The sequence below is a fragment of the Bombina bombina genome, chromosome 2 (genome assembly GCF_027579735.1).
Source record: "Bombina bombina isolate aBomBom1 chromosome 2, aBomBom1.pri, whole genome shotgun sequence".
Classification (NCBI taxonomy): Eukaryota; Metazoa; Chordata; class Amphibia; order Anura; family Bombinatoridae; genus Bombina; species Bombina bombina.
In genome coordinates, this window is record NC_069500.1 from 321,893,075 (window position 1) to 321,915,084 (window position 22,010).

The 22,010-nt window shown below is 36.6% G+C and overlaps 1 protein-coding gene across 2 annotated transcripts in view; it reads left to right on the top strand.

Annotated features, from left to right (window-relative positions):
- Positions 1-22,010, top strand: part of ZNRF3 (zinc and ring finger 3) — a 336,577-nt gene that overhangs the window by 176,428 nt on the left and 138,139 nt on the right. For both annotated transcript variants that reach the window (XM_053701670.1, XM_053701671.1), the window contains exon 2: positions 5,275-5,400. In XM_053701670.1, the coding sequence (XP_053557645.1) occupies positions 5,275-5,400 (126 nt within the window). The remainder of the gene's footprint in view (positions 1-5,274; positions 5,401-22,010) is intronic.

The window sequence follows — 22,010 nt, forward strand, 5'->3', positions numbered from 1 at the left end:
GTGAGCTAAACGTTATGAGGTGAGCTAAACGTTGTGTGGTGAGCTAAACGTTGTGTGGTGAGCTAAACGTTGTGTGGTGAGCTAAACGTTGTGTGGTGAGCTAAACGTTGTGTGGTGAGCTAAACGTTGTGTGGTGAGCTAAACGTTGTGTGGTGAGCTAAACGTTGTGTGGTGAGCTAAACTTTGTGTGGTGAGCTAAACTTTGTGAGGTGAGCTAAATGTTGTGAGGGGGGTGGGATGTGTCAGGTGGGAGGCTGATCTCTACACTAAAGCTAAAATTAACCCTACAAGCTACCTAATTAACCCCTTTACTGCTTGGCATAATACACGTGTGATGTGCAGCGGCATTTAGTGGCCTTCTAATTACCAAAAAGCAACGCCAAAGCCATAAATAAATGTCTGCTATTTCTGAACAAAGGAGATCCCAGAGAAGCATTTACAACCATTTGTGCCATAATTGCACCTGCTGTTTGTAAATAATTTCAGTTAGAAACCTAACGTTTGTGGAAAAGTAAACGATTTTTATTTGATCGCATTTGGAGGTGAAATGGTGGCATGAAATATACCAAAATGTGCCTAGATCAATACTTTGGGTTGTCTACTACACTAAAGATAACATTAACCCTACAAGCTCCCTAATTAACCCCTTCACTGCTGGGCATCATATACGTGTGGTGCACAGTGGCATTTAGCGGTCTTCTAATTACAAAAAAGCAATGCCAAAGCCATATATGTTTGCTATTTCTGAACAAAGGGGATCCCAGAGAAGCATTTACAACCATTTGTGCCATAATTGCACAAGCTGTTTGTAAATAATTTCAGTGAGAAACCTAAAGTTTGTGAAAAAGTGAATGTTTTTTTTTTATATTTGATTGCATTTGGCAGTGAAATTGTGGCATGAAATATACCAAAATGGTATATTTCCTGGGTAGCGCTTACTCACTGGTGGCTCAATATAGCTACAAATCAGCAAACACTTCCCAAGGTGCTGAACCAAAAATGGGCTCATAAGCTTACATTCCTGCTTTTTCAAATAAAGATACCAAGAGAACGAAGACATTGAAAATAGGAGTAATTTAGAAATTTGCTTAGAATCTCATGCTCTACCTCAATCATGAAATAAAAAATGTGGGTTCAGTATCCCTTTAAAGGGACATTATACACTAGATTTTTCTTTGCATAAATGTTTTGTAGATGATCCATTTATATAGCCTATAGTTTGTTTTTTTTATGTTTAGTTTTGCTTATTTTTAAATAACATTGCACTGATTTTCAGACTCTTAAGTTTTAGGAGAATACCGATGTATACCTACTCCAGCTTGCTCCTGTTTGGGTAAAGAGTTGTTTCATATGCAGAGGAAGGGGGAGGGGGGAGTGTCCGCTTTTTTTGCTATAGAACCACTTGCAGTGCTAACCTTTTCGGCAGTGCTAACCTTTTCGACAGTGCTAAACTGGGAGCTTCTACGTAAGTTTTATAATGGATTTTTAGAACAGTATCTGTGCATATTATTCTTTATAGTAGTGTCTATTAAATGCAGTTAAATGACAATTGGTGTGTACAATTGTTTTGCTAACATTTAGAAGTGGCTAAGCAAACTGGACCCTTTAATGAAAATAAAATGAGCAGATGTGTCAGTTTCTAAAATGTGCTACACCATTGTCTATATTTTTTTACTTTTATTTGTAGTCAATAAACATATTTGATAGGTGAGTATTCTGCCTATGTGCAATAGCATAAAAACACTGTCTCAGAAATATTCTGCTTATATTATATGCTGTGTATAGTTTATGTTGGGGTGAGAATGAATGGATCAGTAGTAGACCTGTGTCTGCTGATAAATTAGGGATAAAGGGCATTTTGAAATGAAAGTGGAATTTGTCATAAGAATTTGTGACCCATGAGAAAGTTTTGAGGACAATAATTTGTCTTGGTTCCTGCCCCTCACCCTGTGCACTCTCCCAGTACACAAAACTCTCTTTTACCCCCCTTTTGTTTTGGCTTTATCAGGCTAATCGGATTAAAGGCTCACAAATTTCAAAGGAAGTTTTAGGTCCCCTTTAGACTGCTCCCACCCCTTTTTTCTTTTCTAATCACACACCTCCCCCAAAAATATTACTGAAGGAGAAAATCTGACTATCTGCTGTTTCATAATGCAAAATCTCAGTCAGTGATTCACATGCATATTATCACTTTTAGTAGGGCTTGTAACAGAAGTTTAGCATATAGCAGAGATCTAAAAATTCATGTCAAATTTGTTGTCATATTCAGTATACAGGAAAGCGCTGTAATCAAATCTCATCTATCATACCCTGTAAAGTAAAAAAAAAAGTGTAATAAATGACTTAAAGGCACATTGAACACTAAAAACAATTAAATAGAGTGATGTATTCAAAGCAAATATGTTAATATTTAGATGTTTTGTTTTTAATTATATTAGTTGTTTTAAATAGTGAAGGGAAAAAAAGTGTAAAGTTTTAGTCTCCATAAAGCAATAGGTACCGCCATTTTGTAACCTAGGTTCCCTTCTCTGCTGAGGCCAATCAGGGACAGGTATTAATTGTTCACTACAGTGTGCAGCCAGTGACTCTGTGGAATATAACAATGTTAAAGGGACAGTAAAGTCAAAATGAAACTAAAAGGGACAATATACACTGATTTTCATATACCTGCATGTAACAGTCACTACTATAAAGAAGAATATGCACAGATACTGACCCATTACATAAACAGGAGCAAGGAGGAGTCTGTAGACTTGGGTCTGTAGGGCTTGGTTAGGAGTCTGCAAATCTGCACAATGTTATTAAAAAATAAGCAAAACTATACATTGTTACAAAAACACTTGGTAAGATCCATAACAAACAAATACATCGATAAAATACCTAAAAGGGATAGTTTTGAGAAAGGCCTAGTCTAGGCCGAAACGCGTTGGCATACTGGTGAGCTTGGTTTTAATTACCTATACTATATATCATATACAGTGTTGCACTATTTGTTTCTCTTTTGTTCCCTTTTAGGTATTTTATCGATGTATTTGTTTGTTATGGATCTTACCAAGGATTTTTAACATCTGAATTAAGGATTTGTTTTCACTAGATCTTTAGTGCTTTTTAATATTATCACTGATTTTTTATTTTTGTTTTTTGGCTTTTTTATTTTTGTCTTTTGATATTTTTGTCTTTTGATTTTTGACCTTTGTTTATCATCTGAATTAAAGTTTTCCACGTGGATTTTTTCACAAGTTATTTTTATTTTTATACACCTCACGGATTTACAATTTTTTAATTTAGAAGCTGAACCACAATAATTTGACCCACTCAACGTTTACATTCTACTATTATTGACTTCACGTTATATTTCTACACGTCACTTTGGAGGAAACACTACTGGATTCACTTACACATAACCGGTTGAACATTTGAACATTTTTTATGTACGCCAATTTTTGTGAACACTATTTTTTGTGAATGCTATTTTTCTTTGTTGACAGCTATTGTGTGCACTCAATCACTCACTTAGGTTGTTTATATTATTGAATGTACATGTCCTTCTAACTCCTCATCACTGGCTCAATAAGTCAGCGTCACATGCTTTACTCCATTGGATATTTTTAGATTTGTTTATTATATATTTTTTTGTTAAGTCAGACATGAATCCATGCGTCTGATTGCCATTTGTAAATTTTTATATGTATTAAAATGTACTTTTTACTAGCCTTTTAAGCTTTTTAGCGCTTACTCTCTCCCCATTTTAACTTTTATATTGTTAGCCTACTAGGAGGCTATATAGTTAGTAAGCTTAAGTCCCCGGGTGTAGCGCTCGGTCCACTTCTCCTGTTACAAAAACACTCCCAGATGGGCTATATAAATGGATCATCTACAAAACATTTATGCAAAGATAAATCTAGTGTACACTGTCCCTATAAATTGATTGGATAGAGCATAGAATATTAAACAACTTTCCAATTTTACTTCTGGTATCAATTTTCGTAGTTCCCTTGGTATCTTTTGTTAAACGGTAATCCTAGGTGAGCTCAGGAGCGTGCACGTGTCTTTAGCCACCTGCAAGCAGTGTTTGCAACATTGTTTATAGCAATGTTATACATAGATACAAACACCACTGCCATAGACCAGTGGTTCTCAACCGAAGTGACCTCAAGGCCCGGTAAATTTTAGCTAGACATGTCCGGGGCCCAGTAGTTTATTTATATATATATATATTTATATATACATATATATATATATCTATATATATATATATATATATATATATATATATATATATATATATATATATATATATATATATATATATATATATATATATATATATATATATATATAGTGAGCAGCAGGGCTGATCAGCCAGGCAAATAGGACCTGGGCCGAGGGACCAACAAGTAGGGGGGCCCACAAATGGTATCTCCACGGATCTTGGTGCATTCCTTAAGCTGGAGTTTTCAGTTGCCCTATCAGTAACTAAGCAAATAAGTGTGGGTTTAGTGGGGGCCCTGGCAGGGGTCTGTCCCTGTGATGGCCATGGAGTGTGGGGTCTGGCCCTGGAGGTTGGGTGCCCTTTCTCTGGCCCTTAATGTTGGGGGTCCTGGCTCTGTAGGATGAGGGGCCTGTTGGGGGCAGGGCAGGAAGGCTACCATGTACATTTGCATACCATTTAATACATTTTGGTCAGTGTGAGACAGTGTTCCTGGGGCCTTGATTGGTCTCAGTCTGCACCTGGTTTGCAGTGGGGTAAGCGTGTGCAGTGGGGGCATGACAGGTCAGGGCCCACCAGCAGGGCTATCACGGCCCGGTACTGGGCCACGGCCCGGCTGTTGAGAAACCAGGCCATAGACTGCTATGGACACATGCACGCTCCTAAACTCCTATCAGCTTACCTAGGTTTAGACTTCAACAAAGAATACCAAGAGAACAAAGCAAATTTGATATTACAAGTAAATTGGAAAGTTGTTTAAAACTACATGGTCTATCTGAATGATGATGGTTTAATTTTAATTTTACAGTCCTTGCAAGTCTGGATTTCGTTTTGAACAGGAATTGGAAAGCCCATAATATTCAGAATTATATTACAGGAAATGGGGAAAAATAAATGAAAATGTATTGAAATGTTCTTTTACTTCACATAATTAAACATTTTATTGTACAATCTCTAAGTGTTTAATGTCCCTTTAATAATCTGGGGTGGGGGTTTTACGTAGCCTTTATTATAAGGGGGGGAGACTAATTGACTAATTTCTTCTCTCTTGTGGTTGTTTTCAGATGCATCCGCTGGGCCTCTGCAATAACAACGATGAGGAAGATTTGTACGAATATGGCTGGGTTGGAGTAGTGAAGTTGGAACAGCCTGAGATGGACCCCAAACCATGTTTAACTGTATTAGGAAAGGTAAGAAATCATTTTGCTATTACTAGTTATGCGCTTCTGAGATTTATCCTTATTACTGGTTGATTTGACATAAGCTTGAGGTTTTCTTGTGTGTAGTTTATAAAGCAGGGCTCAACAAACCCAGGAGCCTGGGAGCCACTGGCTCCTAGAATTTTACCCCTGGCTCCTAACTTTTTGGGTTATTCTCCATATATCTATATACAAATCCAACTGTCTGGCTCCTAAAAAATATGTTCCTAAATATTCTTATTGGCTCCTAATTTTTTAACATATTCGTCAAGCATATAAAGTATAAATCATTTGTGCTGTCTGTGCAGATAAACAAATATCCCTCACATTATAAACTAGTGGCTTTACTCTCACTCTTACAAATGTATTGGCTGTGCCCCTAGAATGCATCTTGATATTTATTTAAAGTGATAAATTCTCCTCTACAGTATGTGTTTATCAAGATTGTAGGACAGGTTTTAAGTAAGTAACCTGTCTGCCTGCAGTTGACGCATGCAGTGTAGCATCTCGGGCCAAACTTTACCATTGCACAAGAACTCTCTTTAGCAATGCTGCCTCTTGCGTAACTAATTGTGCGAGAGCAGGATAAGTCAGTCACCTCAAACAAGTCAGTGATGCAATGATTTATATCGACACCTCTGATTTTAATATAAAATGTTTATTTATGCATAGTAACAGCTTCGCAATATATTGACATTTTGTTAATGGTCAGACCTACAAAAGCACACTGTAGGCTTCACAAGGCTAACCATGCTACATATATTTCCCTAACTGGTTTTGACAGGTAGCAACTGCAAAACAATGAGTCTTATCCTAGCAATATGATCTTGGCTAGTCTTGTTGTATGCAGACTAAAACATGGAGTCTCTCTTCTAAAATGTTTAGACTTGGCTGATAAGTTCTTCTATAGCCGGACTACAGAAATGTCTTGTAATTACACTGTGTTTACTGTCCATTTAATATGTTTTCCCCTTAGTGGTCTCACTTTTTTGACTACAGAAACATGGTAAATAGAATAGCAATGGTACTTCTGCCTGATTGCCATAAGCCTTTTAAATACATCTCCTATTCTTATTTGTTCTTTCTCTAATAATTTAAGCGATATTCTAATGCACAAAATGGTATGCTCTAACTGGTTAAAACAAGACAATTCTGCATTACTGACCCTATACTACCAAGTGTTTATTTAACCCCTATATAGGTAAAGTCCTGTTCAGATACTGCAAGCATTGAAGCTCCTGAGCAGAGCAGGAGTGGCATTCACAGGTAGCTGTGTCCTGCTTCTGAGATGCAATGCTTTATGGTACTTTACTTATGTGTTTATCCCATTTCATAGGATCAATAGCGCTAACTTTATTGCTTTAGAATGTCCGTTTAAGAACTTGTTTCATTTTTAAGACGGCTTTTGGCCTTTATCTAAATATAAAAATAAACACAGTTACAAAAAACAAAACAAAAAAACTTTGTAGGGGGGAAAAAAAGCTAAATCTGGTTAATTTACCCTCAATTCTGTGGAGGGTTTTATTTTCCATAAGTAAAGTTGTGGAAAGTCCTGTGAGTGCCCTCCTTCAATGAAAAGTTTCTATAGGGGCATCGAGCGCCATTCGGAGCTTGATAATTCGGCCCCTATGTGACAATATATTCTGTATACAGTGCAGGGCAAGCATTTATAAAACTTTTTTTGTTTTAATTCCCAAAAATGTTATATAATTGTCTCGTTAAATGATGTTGATGTGAATAGGTGAGTGCATTGTGTTTCAAAGTTTTCTCCTTGGGCCCACTTAAAATGGAAATATCTGTGAATTTAAAGGGATTGAAGCACTACAAGGCAGGAAATAGTGTTGGCATCTAGTGCTCTTGCTAATGGGTAAGATTCTTGCAAAAATACTGCATATAGCACTCTAGACACATGCACGCTACTGGGCACATTCCTGCTTTTTAATAAAAGATACCAAGAGAACTATATTTGATAATAGAATTAAATTAGAAAGTTGTTTAAAATGGCATGTTGTATCCTAATCTTTAATCATACGGAATCAGTTGGCGCTCTACAAATAACTGATGATAATAATAATGAAAGAAGCATTTTGAGTTTCATGTCCTTTAAATACATTTTTTTTTTTTAATGTGCAATCATTTTGCTGGGATATAAGAAACCAAAGGCCCATAAAGTCTGCACTTATTTACTTCTATAGTGTAAACTTTTTAAAGGGATATGCATGGATTCATTTCAATTTGACATATAAGCATTTTTGCTATATCCTTTCATCAGCAAAAATGATTCTAGTAAAAGTTACTTATGTTTTTCTTGTGGCATACGCACGTATCCTGCGGGGGCCCATGCACCAGTAATCAAACACCACACCTGCTCAGAGAGCTGGTGGTGGTGTTTATTGCTTTTGAAGACATAATTTGTGTCATACAAGCCACTGCTGACCCTCTGAGAAGGAGTAGTGTTTGCACAGACCCTCAAAGAATATGTTAGTATGCCGCTGAAAAACCGTAATCATTTAAATAGATGTGTTTTGGCTGATGAAGGTATATTGCAAAACATACTAATATTTCAAATTGGAATTCACCCATGCACATTTTAGTTTTGACCTTTCTATCCCTTTAAGACAGCCTTATTCATATCCCAAGCATTTTTGTGTCCTTACCACCTCAACTGGAAGTCTCTTCCATGAATCAACCACACTTTTTGTAAATCAATTGATTTCTTATCATAGCCCCTATTTTCCTTCTCTCCTATACATATTGAAGTTTTAAAGTCTTTTCTTATAGGGTTTGCTTTATTTTAGACCAATTACCATTTAGTAGGATGGTTCTGATTAGCACTTTATTTCTGCTAATCTGTTGTAAAACATTGCTTTACTATATCACAGCACTATGGATGTAACATGAAAATTTCTTTAAAGGGACAGTCTACACCAGTGCTTGACAAATCTGTTTACAAATTGGGAGCCAGTAAGAATATTTGGGAGCCAGGCATATTTTTAGGAGCCAGACAGTTGGATTTGTATATAGATATATGAAGAATAACCCCAAAAGTTAGGAGCCAGGGGTAAAATGATAGGAGCCAGTGGCTCCCAGGCTCCTGGGTTTGTCGAGCCCTGGTCTACACCAGAATTTTTATTGTTTTAAAAGATAGATAATCCTTTTATTACCCATTCCCCAGTTTTGCATAACCAACACAGTTATATTTATATACTTTTTACCTCTGTGATTATCTTGTATCTAAGCCTCTGCAAACTGCCCCTTTATTTCAGTTCTTTTGACAGACTTGCAGTTTAGCCAATCAGTGCTGGCTCCCAGATAACTTCATGTGCATGGGCACAATGTTATCTATATGAAACACATGAACTAACACCCTCTAGTGGTGAAAAACTGTTAAAATGCATTCTGAAAAGAGGTGGTCTTCAAGGTCTAAGAAATTAGCATATGAACCTCCTAGGTTAAGCTTTCAACTAAGAATACCAAGAGAACAAAGCAAAATTGGTGATAAAAGTAAATTGGAAAATTGTTTAAAATGCCCTATCTGAATCATGAAAGTTTATTTTGGACTAGACTGTCACTTTAAATTTAAATCATCCCACAACTATGCATGCAAAGTAAGTAGTTCTCTATATTGTTCACCATGTGTCTTTATATTTTTGTATATATTGCACTTTATGTGTTTTAGTTTATCATTATTATGTGTATACAAAAATGAAAGACACTCACCCTATTTATCGTGTATGTAATTACTTTGGTGTTGGATCTTTGGCAAGGAACGGCATATTTATTTTTGGTTTCCACACTCCTTTAATCAATTAAATTTGATTTTCAGACCTTTTCCTCCTATTTCCCTGCGGGTTTCATGGGAATTTTGCCAAGATAAAGAGATTGGGCCAGTTTCTTCCCGTTTAGTCATTGCTCTAACACTCCATATATTGTGTGTAATTTAGACATACATCAGCTGGAGGTAGCTAATTTAACCCATTCGCTTGCCAGAGAATGTGTGTTTTTGCTTTCACTGTGGGCAAATTTTCTTGTGAATTAAAGTCGAAAGTTGTCACAAAGTTAGTTTATATCACTGAGCATTATTTTATGCACTATAAGAAAATGTATGTATCCTTTGAAAATGATTACTATGTAACTTAACATACTGCATTAATGTTAACTTTATATCAACAAAACACTGGAGATGACATAGCAATTGCGGGTAATGTCAGAATATTTTATTTAAATTTTAGGGGACAGTAACAAGAAGAGTGAGAACCACGCAGTTTTTTTTTTTTTTTTTTCCTTTTTTGTCGGAACCAGACAAAAGTTGATTATAAATAGATAAGTGCAGAAAAATCAAATGTTGGGAGTCAGAAGTTCTGTAATAATCTAGGAGCTGAGGCCCCAATTGTCACACACTGACATAATATCCCTTCTAGTGGAGTTCTCTAAATGATTAGTGAAAATCAGCAAAGCCTGGCTCCCAAAATTTTCATTCTACCATGGCGGTAATAGATTATTTCCTCACTTGCTTTATTTTTTTTAAAGAAATTTTCATATCATTGTAGGTATGTGTTGTTTATATGTTTATCCTTGTCTACTTAAGACTTATTCCGTAAAGAGACTACTATATGTGAGACACCTATTAGTTTCACAATATGGATAGTCTACTCTTATCATTTGGTTTTATCATAGTCATAGGAGTCATTTATCTCATTATCTTTTGGGTATATGGAGTATGCTGTAAGTTAAAGGAACAGCCTACTTGAAAATTGTTATTTAAATAGTTAGATAATTCCTTTATTACCAATTCCCTAGTTTTGCATTGTATCTAAGTCACTTAAGACTGCCCCCTTATCTCAGAGCTTTTTTGCAAACTTGCATTTAGCCAATAAGTGCTGGTTCTTGTATAACCATTATCATTCTCCACGGGAATAACCACATTATCTATATTGCATACATGAACGTGCACTGTCTAGCTGTTGCAGATGATTGTTAAAAGCTTATAAAAACCAAACAACCCCCCCCACTCAAAGATAAGAGGCGGCATGCAGGGGCAAATTTATAGGTTATAAAGTTTATCAATATAACAATGTTGGTTAAGAATGGGTAGTAAAGGTGTTATCTATCTTTTTAAACAATAAAAAAATCAAGTAGCTTGTCCCTTTTAAGGGCACTGAACACATTTTGCTTTGCCCCTAGAGGGGCCAAAAGTCTAATTCTGTAAACTAGAGTTTCTTCAAAATAGAACAAATCAACAGATGATTTAGGCAATTTGCTGCATTATGAAGAAAACCTAGTTTACAAATTTGGCCATGTCACTTTTCTAGAGAGCACTAGACAATCACTATGTTGACACAAAAGAGGTGTCATTCATTGCAATATAGATATGATATATTACCAATTTACCATTGGATTGCACAAGTTGTCCATCCAAAATAAATTACCTAATAGAAATCAGAATTTTGATATTTTTTTGATGCAAATTGTTATGTTGCTTTCCAGGCACACACCACTTGAAAACCTCATGCGTATGTTTGTATTAGTGTCTTTGCTGTTGCTAGTTAAGGACAGATATAAATAAACTTTTGCATAGAACAAGCAATTAATGTGTATAAATTACAAGAAAACAGGCAAAAGTACATATTGAAAATACATGACTAGGTTCTTTTTATAACTACAACTAATTACTATTAAAGGGATATTACGGACTAAATACATTTAATAAACATGGCGGTTACTATCTGTGTATTCCATTGCTGACTTGTTTGCACATGTGCAGTAACACTTCTTCAGATGATACTGGCACAAAAACAGAAAGCGGAGCTCAGGTAAAAAAAAAAAAAAAAGGCTATTTATTCGTAGTACATCAAAACAGCACAAAAAAAGATGTAACTAAAACTTCTACATGCAGAAAAGGACTTGTCAGACATGTTTCGGCTCACGCCTTATTCCGTTACCTAAATTCATTAATATAGAGTTGCATATATATACCCTCAGAAGTGTCCTAATTGTTTAACAGATTACCTGACTAATCACTTATTATTATTATCTGTTATTTGTAGAGCGCCAACAGATTCCGCAGCGCTAATGAGCTTATGAGCTGGTTCAGTAAGGACCCATAATAAATTGTTAGAATGTCAAATTTACTACTATGAACCAAACAACAACATAGGACCAACTAATTATCTTGGAAGATAAACAGAAATTATTCTTAGTGCATATTAATGTATATTGATTACCTTTCCGTTGCTTAAAATTAATTAATCTGCCATATTATCGGCAAAAAGATAAACCCTGAGAAAAAATGCCTGTTAAATAAAAAAATCCTGATTAAAAGGCTACATTGTTTTAATAAATATGTGGAGTATGAACCTAGAGAGGGAAAAAAACATCAATAACCTACAGTTAAACAAAAATTCCAAAATGGAGGCACGCATAATAAGAGGGAGGGTGCATGAAATGTATTTAGTGTCCCTTTAAATTAAAAATGTAATTTCTTGTAAAATATTTGGAGTGGTTTTATGTTTGGCATCCATTCTGTTCTATGCTAATTTCTAAAGACTTTGGAGTCTGGGGCTTTCTCACATTACACTGTGTGGAGTGGACAGGATGGCATTTGATTGGCTGTACACCTCTTCTGCTTTAAAAAAGAAAGCCCATAAAAAGGTTCTGATTGTACAGTCTCTAAGCAAGTACTTGAGAGGGTGCTAAAATATACTTTACAAAATGTTTCAAAAGAAAAGTATTCAATATTAGGTAATGCAGTCCTATAATGCTTTATGGGTTGTAAAAAAAGTGTTCACTATGTCCCTTTAATGAATTGTAATAAAGAAACTTGTGATTGTTAATGTAAGGGGGTCCCATGGCGTGCTCTGTCTTATTTATCTTATTAGATTTTAAAGATAAACCACATTCCAGCCCATCAAACATAATGGTAGTGTAATAAACCATAAAACATTCTTAATCACTCTTTCCAAACAACATAATTCCCATGGCTATATAGCTGACACTCCTAAGTGGATTTAAGTAATTTACTATGAATGCCAATAGCTTGACTTGGTTAAGAGAAAACACACAAGGAATAATCTTGCAGCCATAAGTGCCTATAGTAGTACACTGGATGCATTAGGAGGACGTTTACAGTTATAGAAAATTGAGGTGTTTTATTTAATTGTTAAAACATTTCATTGCTCTCCAAGTCTGAATTTTATTTTACATCTTCAGGGAATGTGTGTTCAAGCATATAAATGATGACCTGCACTGGAACCATTTTCAGCTTGCAGGGCCAGTTATGAAATGTTATAGAGATGAAATGTATGCTTGTACATAAACGTCATATGAGCAGGGCTTTAGCACTATATGTGACACGGGAAGTAAATTGGAAAGTTGTTTAAAACTTGTATGTTCTATCTGAATCATGAAAGAAACATTTTGTGTTTTATGTCCCTTTAATGGAGATTGGAGTTTGATAGTTTGATGTACCTTTTATGTTAATTTGCCATAACATGTTTACTTATGTGTATAATTGCAATGTATGTAGATTATTTAGCTGTATGTTGGAACTGTACAACCCTGGCATACTACCATGATTTAGCTGCTCCAAAGCCGTTTTTTTTTTTAAAAAAAATAGCTGCTTTAACCTTTTTTAATGCAATGATCAGCACCGCGTGCAAGCATGCTGCAAGTCGCTATACCACTGGGTGCTGATTGATAGCTGTGTTAATGCAGCATTTTTTAATGCAAAGTGTCTTCCAGTACTATTATACTATGAACTCATATTTCTCTTAACTCTAAAAATTCATGTTTTTTTTTACTGCCCTGCAGAATTCAGAATACTGACCCTACAACATGCCAAGTTATTGCTTGATCAGTGCAGGAGCTAATGTATATTTGCCTCTAATTGGTCACAACTTTTGAGATAAGATGAACATATTGAAGAGGCTTTTTTTTTTAAGGGGATTACCCTTGAATTGCAAAACAATGGTTTAAAATGCTTTATAAAAATATATATAGTCTGTAAATACAATTCTGATATAACAATACTTTAATACCCATTTAAGGACTGCATTAACAGATTTAGAAGTATATATCCTTGAAAAGGTAACAACCTCTTCTCATGGATGAATGATATGGGTAAACAAATGAGGGGTTGACCCAATACTTAAATATATAAAATAGTGTCCTTAATTTCAAAAGGTGCCTGTGCAGTGATATCACAGAGGGGAACAAGGTAACGTGTATATATATTTCTAATTCGTTCTCCGATGTTATGTCATTCAACACAGATATCCATCATTAAAGTTATTTGCCACTATCACCAAGATTACCTTGGTAGCCTTTACCTTGTGCCGTGTGTAAGTGGGGACTCCGTCACTCTCACTCTTAGTGTTCGACTCACAGGGTCTGTGCGGCTATTTTGCTTGTCAGCGTTTCCTCGTGGCTCCAGATCTTCCGTACTTTTAGGTCATGCTCACATGACTTACCCTCTTGCAAATCAGAACACTGCAATACCAGTACACCTGCTCCTATCCCTATACATTAGCATCCCTATACATTAGCATATAGTGTCCGGATAAATGGAACTTTAAACTATTAGAAAATAATTAATCCATCAGCTTGTATATATAAAAAAAAAAGCTTACGCGTTTCGGATGCTAGATCCGTAGTCACAGGCTGTGACTACGGATCTTGCATCCGAAACGCGTAAGCCGGTTTGTGCTACGCCCGAGACTGCACTATGTTCTTTTGTTTGCTGACTACCCATGTCATCTTTTAACATTTGAAGAAATAAAGACATTAATTTTTTTATATATACAAGCTGATGGATTAATTTTTTTTCTAATTGTAAACAAGGTATGATCCAGATTTGCTTGAAAACATCTCCCCAATTCCCATGTTATCCCAAGGAGCTTATTCACCTAAATGTGAAAGTAGAATAAGCTTTACACGATTACTTAGAAAACGTACTCATTGGAGTATTATATCAGCTCTTGGTCATTACTAGTAGGAAAGTATTAGGGGATTGCACAAAAATGCCTCACTACAGTGTCTCAAAACTTGTGGTTACATTAAGTGGCAATTTTAGAAAATACCTTCAGGGCTTAGCCACAAACTGTATATCAAATTTGTGGGAAATGGATGCCAGATAAAAAGCAGTTGAACTTAAGCTTTGCCGCTCTTGTGCCTTAGGTTTGACAATTTTGGTTTTGAGTCCTTTTTAATGGATTATTGTTTACAGTGGATTGATGCAACTGAATTTTGTAACTATCACCACCCAGTCTCTGTAGAAGCCCTGCATCCAAATCTTCATATCAGGAAGCTTATCTTGTGGTTTTCTTTAGGCCTGCAGACCCACATATTCAAAATGTCACCTTTTTCTTAACGATTTCCTTATTGGAATTTAAAAATATGAAAATTAGTAACTCCAAAAAGAAAGAAAAGAAAACGACTGTTGTAGATTTCATTGTATTTATTTATTTTTGCTTTCTCACCTTGAACAGCACCCTAGTCCAGAAGATCTAATTGGTCTGCAAGTGACAAGTGTTCCAAGATGGATCATGCTCCCATTGCTTTCCTCTTTACCCCCCTTCTTGCACCCTACAGGGTGGACACCTGCCTCTGTACAATTATCATAGTGCCTTTGATGTTCAGCAAGCAGAGGTGGGTGGGAGAGTGCAGGGAGGGGGGAGAAGGGGGTGGGAGGCCCGGCCCTCAATGATCTTTCTTCCTAGACTAAAATGCAAGCAGTGTCCAGACTTGTCAAAGAGGAATCAAGTGTTTATCTATCTAACCACAGCCTCCTGGGGCATTCTCTCAGGTGTGTGTCTGAGACGGCGGAAATCTGAGAAATATACACAGAACATTTCAAAAACTCTTATATGAGAGGAAGACAGTGCCTTGCTTTAAAGTTCCATCTCTCTAGAATATTTATTGTCTTTAAAGCACTCTTGTAATTCTAATCTGCTACCAACTATTTATATATATATATATATATATATATAATATATATCTGCCCCTGGAAAACTTTATGTGGACGCCCTTGTAAATAATCATTTAACTTTTAGACTGAATGAGTTAAATATTATTATTGATGATCATATTATTTATATACTTTTTCCACAAGGACATGGACCTTGGATTTTAAATAATAAGGTTAAATTGGCATTACCCAGATTATAATTTGTAACCTTGAGATTTGAACAAGTACTACATTTAGCTATGTTACTAGCCAACCATATAACAATCTTAGTAGCTCCCTCTAAAAAACAGAAATCCCATGGCTATATTTCTGCCTCTCTTTATTAGTCGTATTAGGTAAATTACTTACAATATCAATATTTACTGCAATGCTATTCATTTTTCATGTAGATGATTGAGCTAATGCGGCTACAACCAATCAACACACACAAAATATATTAATAGGACATAATATGAATATCATGCAGACCAAAGAAATGATAGAATAGCCAAAAGTCCTTTGTACAATATATATTGGCAGTCTTTAATGCAGATAATCCACAAGAGAGTACGGCTCAGGTGTGGGATTTGTGGCCATATAATATATACAGATCTATGCTATGGTTGTATTTTTTTCTTCTTTTTGAGGAAATCTCCTGTGGATTATCTGCAATAAAGACTGCCAATATATATTGTACAAAGGACATGTCGTTTGGCTATTCTATCATTTCTTTGGTCTGCATGGTATTCATATTATGTTCTATTAACACATATTTTTATTGTTTTGTCTAACCACTTTTCTGTTTAAACCACTATATTGTGATACATTTTTATTTATTAGTTGTATTTTTGCACACAGATATATTGCCCTCCTGATTAATTTATTTTGAACAATAACGATTGTATATTCAAATAATTATATTCTTTACGTAGGTGGAAAGAAACATATTAAACTATTTTTTTTTTAAGAAACTGTACAAGAAATATACTCAAATATATGTTCTTTGGGGGGTTGTCATGGAAAACAGTGAATGAAGTTGCTTGTTCCATGTGATGTTACCCAGGTACTCTATTCATCTGATTCTGACTTCTAGTCTTGTGGTCCAAGCAGCAGACAGAGGATGGGGTGAGCTGAGCTATATGTCACTTATTGCTTAAAGGGACAGTCTACACCAGAATTTTTATTGTTTAAATATATAGATAAACCCTTTATTACCCATCCCCCAGTTTTGCATAACCAGCACTATTATATTAATGTTTGTTTTACCTCTTTGATTAGCTTGCATCTAAGCCTCTGCAGACTGTCCCCTTATGTTGGTGCTTTTGACAGACATACAGTTTAGCTAATCAGTGCAGACTCCTAAATAACTCCACGGGAGTGAGCACAACGTTATCTATATGACACACATGAACTAGTACTGTCTAACTGTGAACATTTTTGCAAAATGCTCTGAGCTAGGAGGCGGTTTTCAACGGTTTAGAAATCAGTTTGAGTCTACCTAGGTTTAGCTTTTCAAAAATACCACCAAGGGAACAAAGCAAATTTAATGATAAAAGTCAATTGGAAAGTTGTTTAAAATTGCATGCCCTATCTGAATCATGAAAGTTTAATTTTGACTAGACTGTCCCTTTAACACCCACATTAGCTTGGCTCTCGGCTCCACCCCCCCCCCCCCAGTACATCTTTGAAGGACAAAAACAAATTCAGGCTGTTGTGGTCCAAGTTGCACATCTTAAAGGTCCACTCAATGCAGTAGAAGTGCATAATTAACTCTGAATTTCAAATAAGCAGTAGATTTTTTTTCTGACAAATTATATTTTTCACCCATTTTCCAGCCCCTGTATCATGTGACAGGCATTAGCCAATCACAGACTGGTACACATATACGCTATGAGCTTGTGCACATGCTCGGTAGGATCTTGTTCCCCAGAAAGTGTGAATATAAAAAGACTGTGCAAAATTTCATAATGGAAATGAATTGGAAAATGTCTTAAAACTGCATGCTGTTTCTGTATCATAAAAGTTGATTTTGACTTGAGTGTCCCTTTAAAGGTTTTAATTTGACCATGAATCTGTAAAGTATTTCAAATTGTTCAATATCCTATGAGAAAGGTGTATCACTTTATTAGATATGTACTCGGCACAATAAAATTAACAACCAATTCTTATTTGATGGAGAGATAGCAGCACTTGTAATTTAGCATTATTTGGCCAGACCGCTTCACCAATATTCTTATTAGAATGTCCGTTCAATACACTTTAGGGGAATAAGTTCAAATCATAACGTGATATTTATAACAATGTGAAGGTAGGGGTACAATATACATTTTAATTTTATTTATTTACTTTTTTTTAAACACAATTAAAAAATAAACTATCATTCCCCAGTTTCCAGACAATTTATTCTATTTATTGTATAATACCAAAGCAATAAAGTTCTATTGATCATAATGATACACATTGAAAGTACTTACGTAGTATTTCCTGTAATAATTATATTCAGGCTTAAACCATTCAAAACAGATGCAAGGTCTTTATCCCCTAAATAGCTGAGGCTTGGCTGCCAATGGTGAGAATTACAGTAGATTAGATATTAATATTATGTATTTATTATTTTGTGACTAATGTTATTTCATAATGTATTCCCTGCTTAGACATGTCTGCAATTGTATATATGTTTATTGTACTATATTTGTAGAGTAACACAGAACAAGCTTGTAAAAGCACAATCTGAATTAATAGTCATTTAATTGCTGCAAGGTTTAATACATGTCTCTGTTGCTGCGTGCTTCTGTAAAGCATCTTTAAAAATACATAGGGTAAGATTATCGGCAGGGATAGGCACAGAGAAAGGCTGTGGCGGACACTTTCCAAAGTACAGACCTTAGTGAAGGACACCAAGGTACATTTGAAATTAAAAACATTATTTTATAGTGCTTGGTGTTAATATACTGATGCAGACACCACTGATCCTATAACCAGCCCTCCTCTGGCTATACCCATGAGCCAGTGTCACTACTGTGTCATTATATAGTGCTGGGTGTTATTATACTGATGCAGATACCACTGATCCTATAACCAGCCCTCCTCTGGCTATGCCCATGAGCTAGTGTCACTACTGTGTCATTATATAGTGCTGGGTGTTATTATACTGATGCAGATACCACTGATCCTATAACCAGCCCTTGTCTGGCTATACCCATGTGCCAGTGTCACTACTGTGTCATTATATAGTGCTGGGTGTTATTATACTGATGCAGATACCACTGATCCTATAACCAGCCCTTGTCTGGCTATACCCATGTGCCAGTGTCACTACTGTGTCATTATATAGAGCTGGGTGTTATTATACTGATGCAGATACCACTGATAATATAACCAGCCCTCCTCTGGCTATGCCCATGAGCCAGTGTCACTACTGTGTCATTATATAGTGCTGGGTGTTATTATACTGATGCAGATACCACTGATCCTATAACCAGCCCTCCTCTGGCTATGCCCATGAGCCAGTGTCACTACTGTGTCATTATATAGTGCTGGGTGTTATTATACTGATGCAGATACCACTGATCCTATAACCAGCCCTTGTCTGGCTATACCCATGTGCCAGTGTCACTACTGTGTCATTATATAGTGCTGGGTGTTATTATACTGATGCAGATACCACTGATCCTATAACCATCCCTCCTCTGGCTATACCCATGTGCCAGTGTCACTACTGTGTCATTATATAGTGCTGGGTGCTATTATACTGATGCAGATACCACGGATCCTATAACCAGCCCTTGTCTGGCTATACCCATGAGGCAGTGTCACTACTGTGTCATTATATAGTGCTGGGTGTTATTATACTGATGCAGATACCACTGATCCTATAACCATCCCTCCTCTGGCTATACCCATGTGCCTGAGTCACTACTGTGTCATTATATAGTGCTTGGTGTTATTATACTGATGCAGATACCACTGATCCTATAACCAGCCCTCCTCTGGCTATACGCATGTGCCAGTGTCACTACTGTGTCATTATATAGTGCTGGGTGTTATTATACTGACTCAGATACCACTGATCCTGTAACCAGCCCTCCTCTGGCTATACCCATGTGCCTGAGTCACTACTGTGTCATTATATAGTGCTGGGTGTTATTATACTTATGCAGATACCACTGATCCTATAACCAGCCCTCCTCTGGCTATACCCATGTGCCAGTGTCACTACCGTGTCATTATATAGTGCTGGGTGTTATTATACTGAGGCAGAAACCACTGATCCTATAACCAGCCCTCCTCTGGCTATACGCATGTGCCAGTGTCACTACTGTGTCATTATATAGTGCTGGGTGTTATTATACTGATGCAGATACCACTGACCCTATAACCAGCCCTCCTCTGGCTATACCCATGTGCCAGTGTCACTACTGTGTCATTATATAGTGATGGGTGTTATTATAACGATGCAGATACCACTGATAATATAACCAGCCCTCCTCTGGCTATACCCATGTGCCAGTGTCACTACTGTGTCATTATATAGTGCTAGGTGTTATTATACTGATGCAGATACCACTGATCCTATAACCAGCCCTCCTCTGGCTATACGCATGTGCCAGTGTCACTACTGTGTCATTATATAGTGCTAGGTATTATTATACTGATGCAGATACCACTGATCCTATAACAAACCCTCTTCTGGTTATACCCACTAGCCAGTGTCACTACTGTGTCTTTGTACGGTGCTTGGTGTTATTATACTGATGCAGATACCACTGATCCTATAACCATCCCTCCTCTGGCTATACCCATGTGCCAGTGTCACTACTGTGTCATTATATAGTGCTGGGTGTTATTATACTGATGCAGATACCACTGATCCTATAACCAGCCCTCCTCTGGCTATACGCATGTGCCAGTGTCACTACTGTGTCATTATATAGTGCTGGGTGTTATTATACTGATGCCGATACCACTGATCCTATAACCAGCCCTCCCCTGGCTATACCCATGAGCCAGTGTCACTACTGTGTCATTATATAGTGCTGGGTGTTATACTGATGCAGATACCACTGATCCTATAACCAGCCCTCCTCTGGCTATACCCATGAGCCAGTGTCACTACTGTGTCATTAGATAGTGATGGGTGTTATTATAACGATGCAGATACCACTGATAATATAACCAGCCCTCCTCTGGCTATACCCATGTGCCAGTGTCACTAATGTGTCATTATATAGTGCTGGGTGTTATACTGATGCAGATACCACTGATCCTATAACCAGCCCTCCTCTGGCTATACCCATGAGCCAGTGTCACTACTGTGTCTTTGTATAGAGCTGGGTGTTAATTATACTGATGCCGATACCACTGATAATATAACCAGCCCTCCTCTGGCTATACCCATGAGGCAGTGTCACTACTGTGTCATTATATAGTGCTGGGTGTTATTATACTGATGCCAATACCACTGATCCTTTTTTTTTTTTTTTTTTTTAAACTTTTATTTATAGCAAAGAAGACACAATACAATAAACAGATATAAAATAGTGCATCACAGTAAAATTATTCCATACAAAATTTAAGAAATAACACTCAGTGTCAAGGTAAGGGTCAAAAATCCCCCTTACATTAGTACATGACATAATAAAATACAAAAAATAGAAACTCAAGCCAAGATTGGCCATGTAAATACCAGTTCCAGATAACATATTACACTTGTACCGTATTTATAATCATTCTTCTCCTTCACTTATTTTTTACAATTAATACCCCCCCCCCCCGACCCACAAACACACCAAAACAAAAACAAAAAAAAACAAAAAAAAGGTACTGATATATCCAGCTCTCTCCTCTCCCCCGCCCCCCCTAATCATCCCCCACGGCGTCCGTCCCCCACTCTCCAGGAAAGTGGCCTGCTAGAATGTTTACCATGACATACTCAGCATCTCTGAAGGGTTTAATCAGTTTCTTTTGATGTACAAGGGGAAGAGATCTCACAAATGTTTCCCATTTTTTTAAAAATGCAGGCAGAAATTTATCTTGTGAATAGGGAATATTAAATTGCTCAGTTGTGAAATGACTAATCATAGCGCTTTTAAATTGTGTCATTGTGGGTGCGGAAGAAGCTTTCCAAGATTTAAAAATAAGATTACGAGCCGTTAAGATTACAGTGTTTATCAAACTGTAGTTCTTGGCTATTCCCTGAAATTTCACCAAAAAAAAAATAATCTCCATTGGAGATAGTTTATGATCCAATTTCAGAACTACAGTCATCCAGTAGGATATTTTCCCCCAGTATTGGCGAATTTTGGGGCAACTCCACAAGCAGTGAAATAAATCTGCACCTGATGACGAGCATCTAGAGCAAAGAAATTAAAAACATTATTTTATAGTGATTGGTGTTATTAAACTGATGCAGATACCACTGATCCTATAACCAGCCCTCCTCTGGCTATACCCATGTGCCAGTGTCACTAATGTGTCATTATATAGTGCTGGGTGTTATTATACTGATGCAGATACCACTGACCCTATAACCAGCCCTCCTCTGGCTATACCCATGTGCCAGTGTCACTAATGTGTCATTATATAGTGCTGGGTGTTATTATACTGATGCAGATACCACTGATAATATAACCAGCCCTCCTCTGGCTATACCCATGAG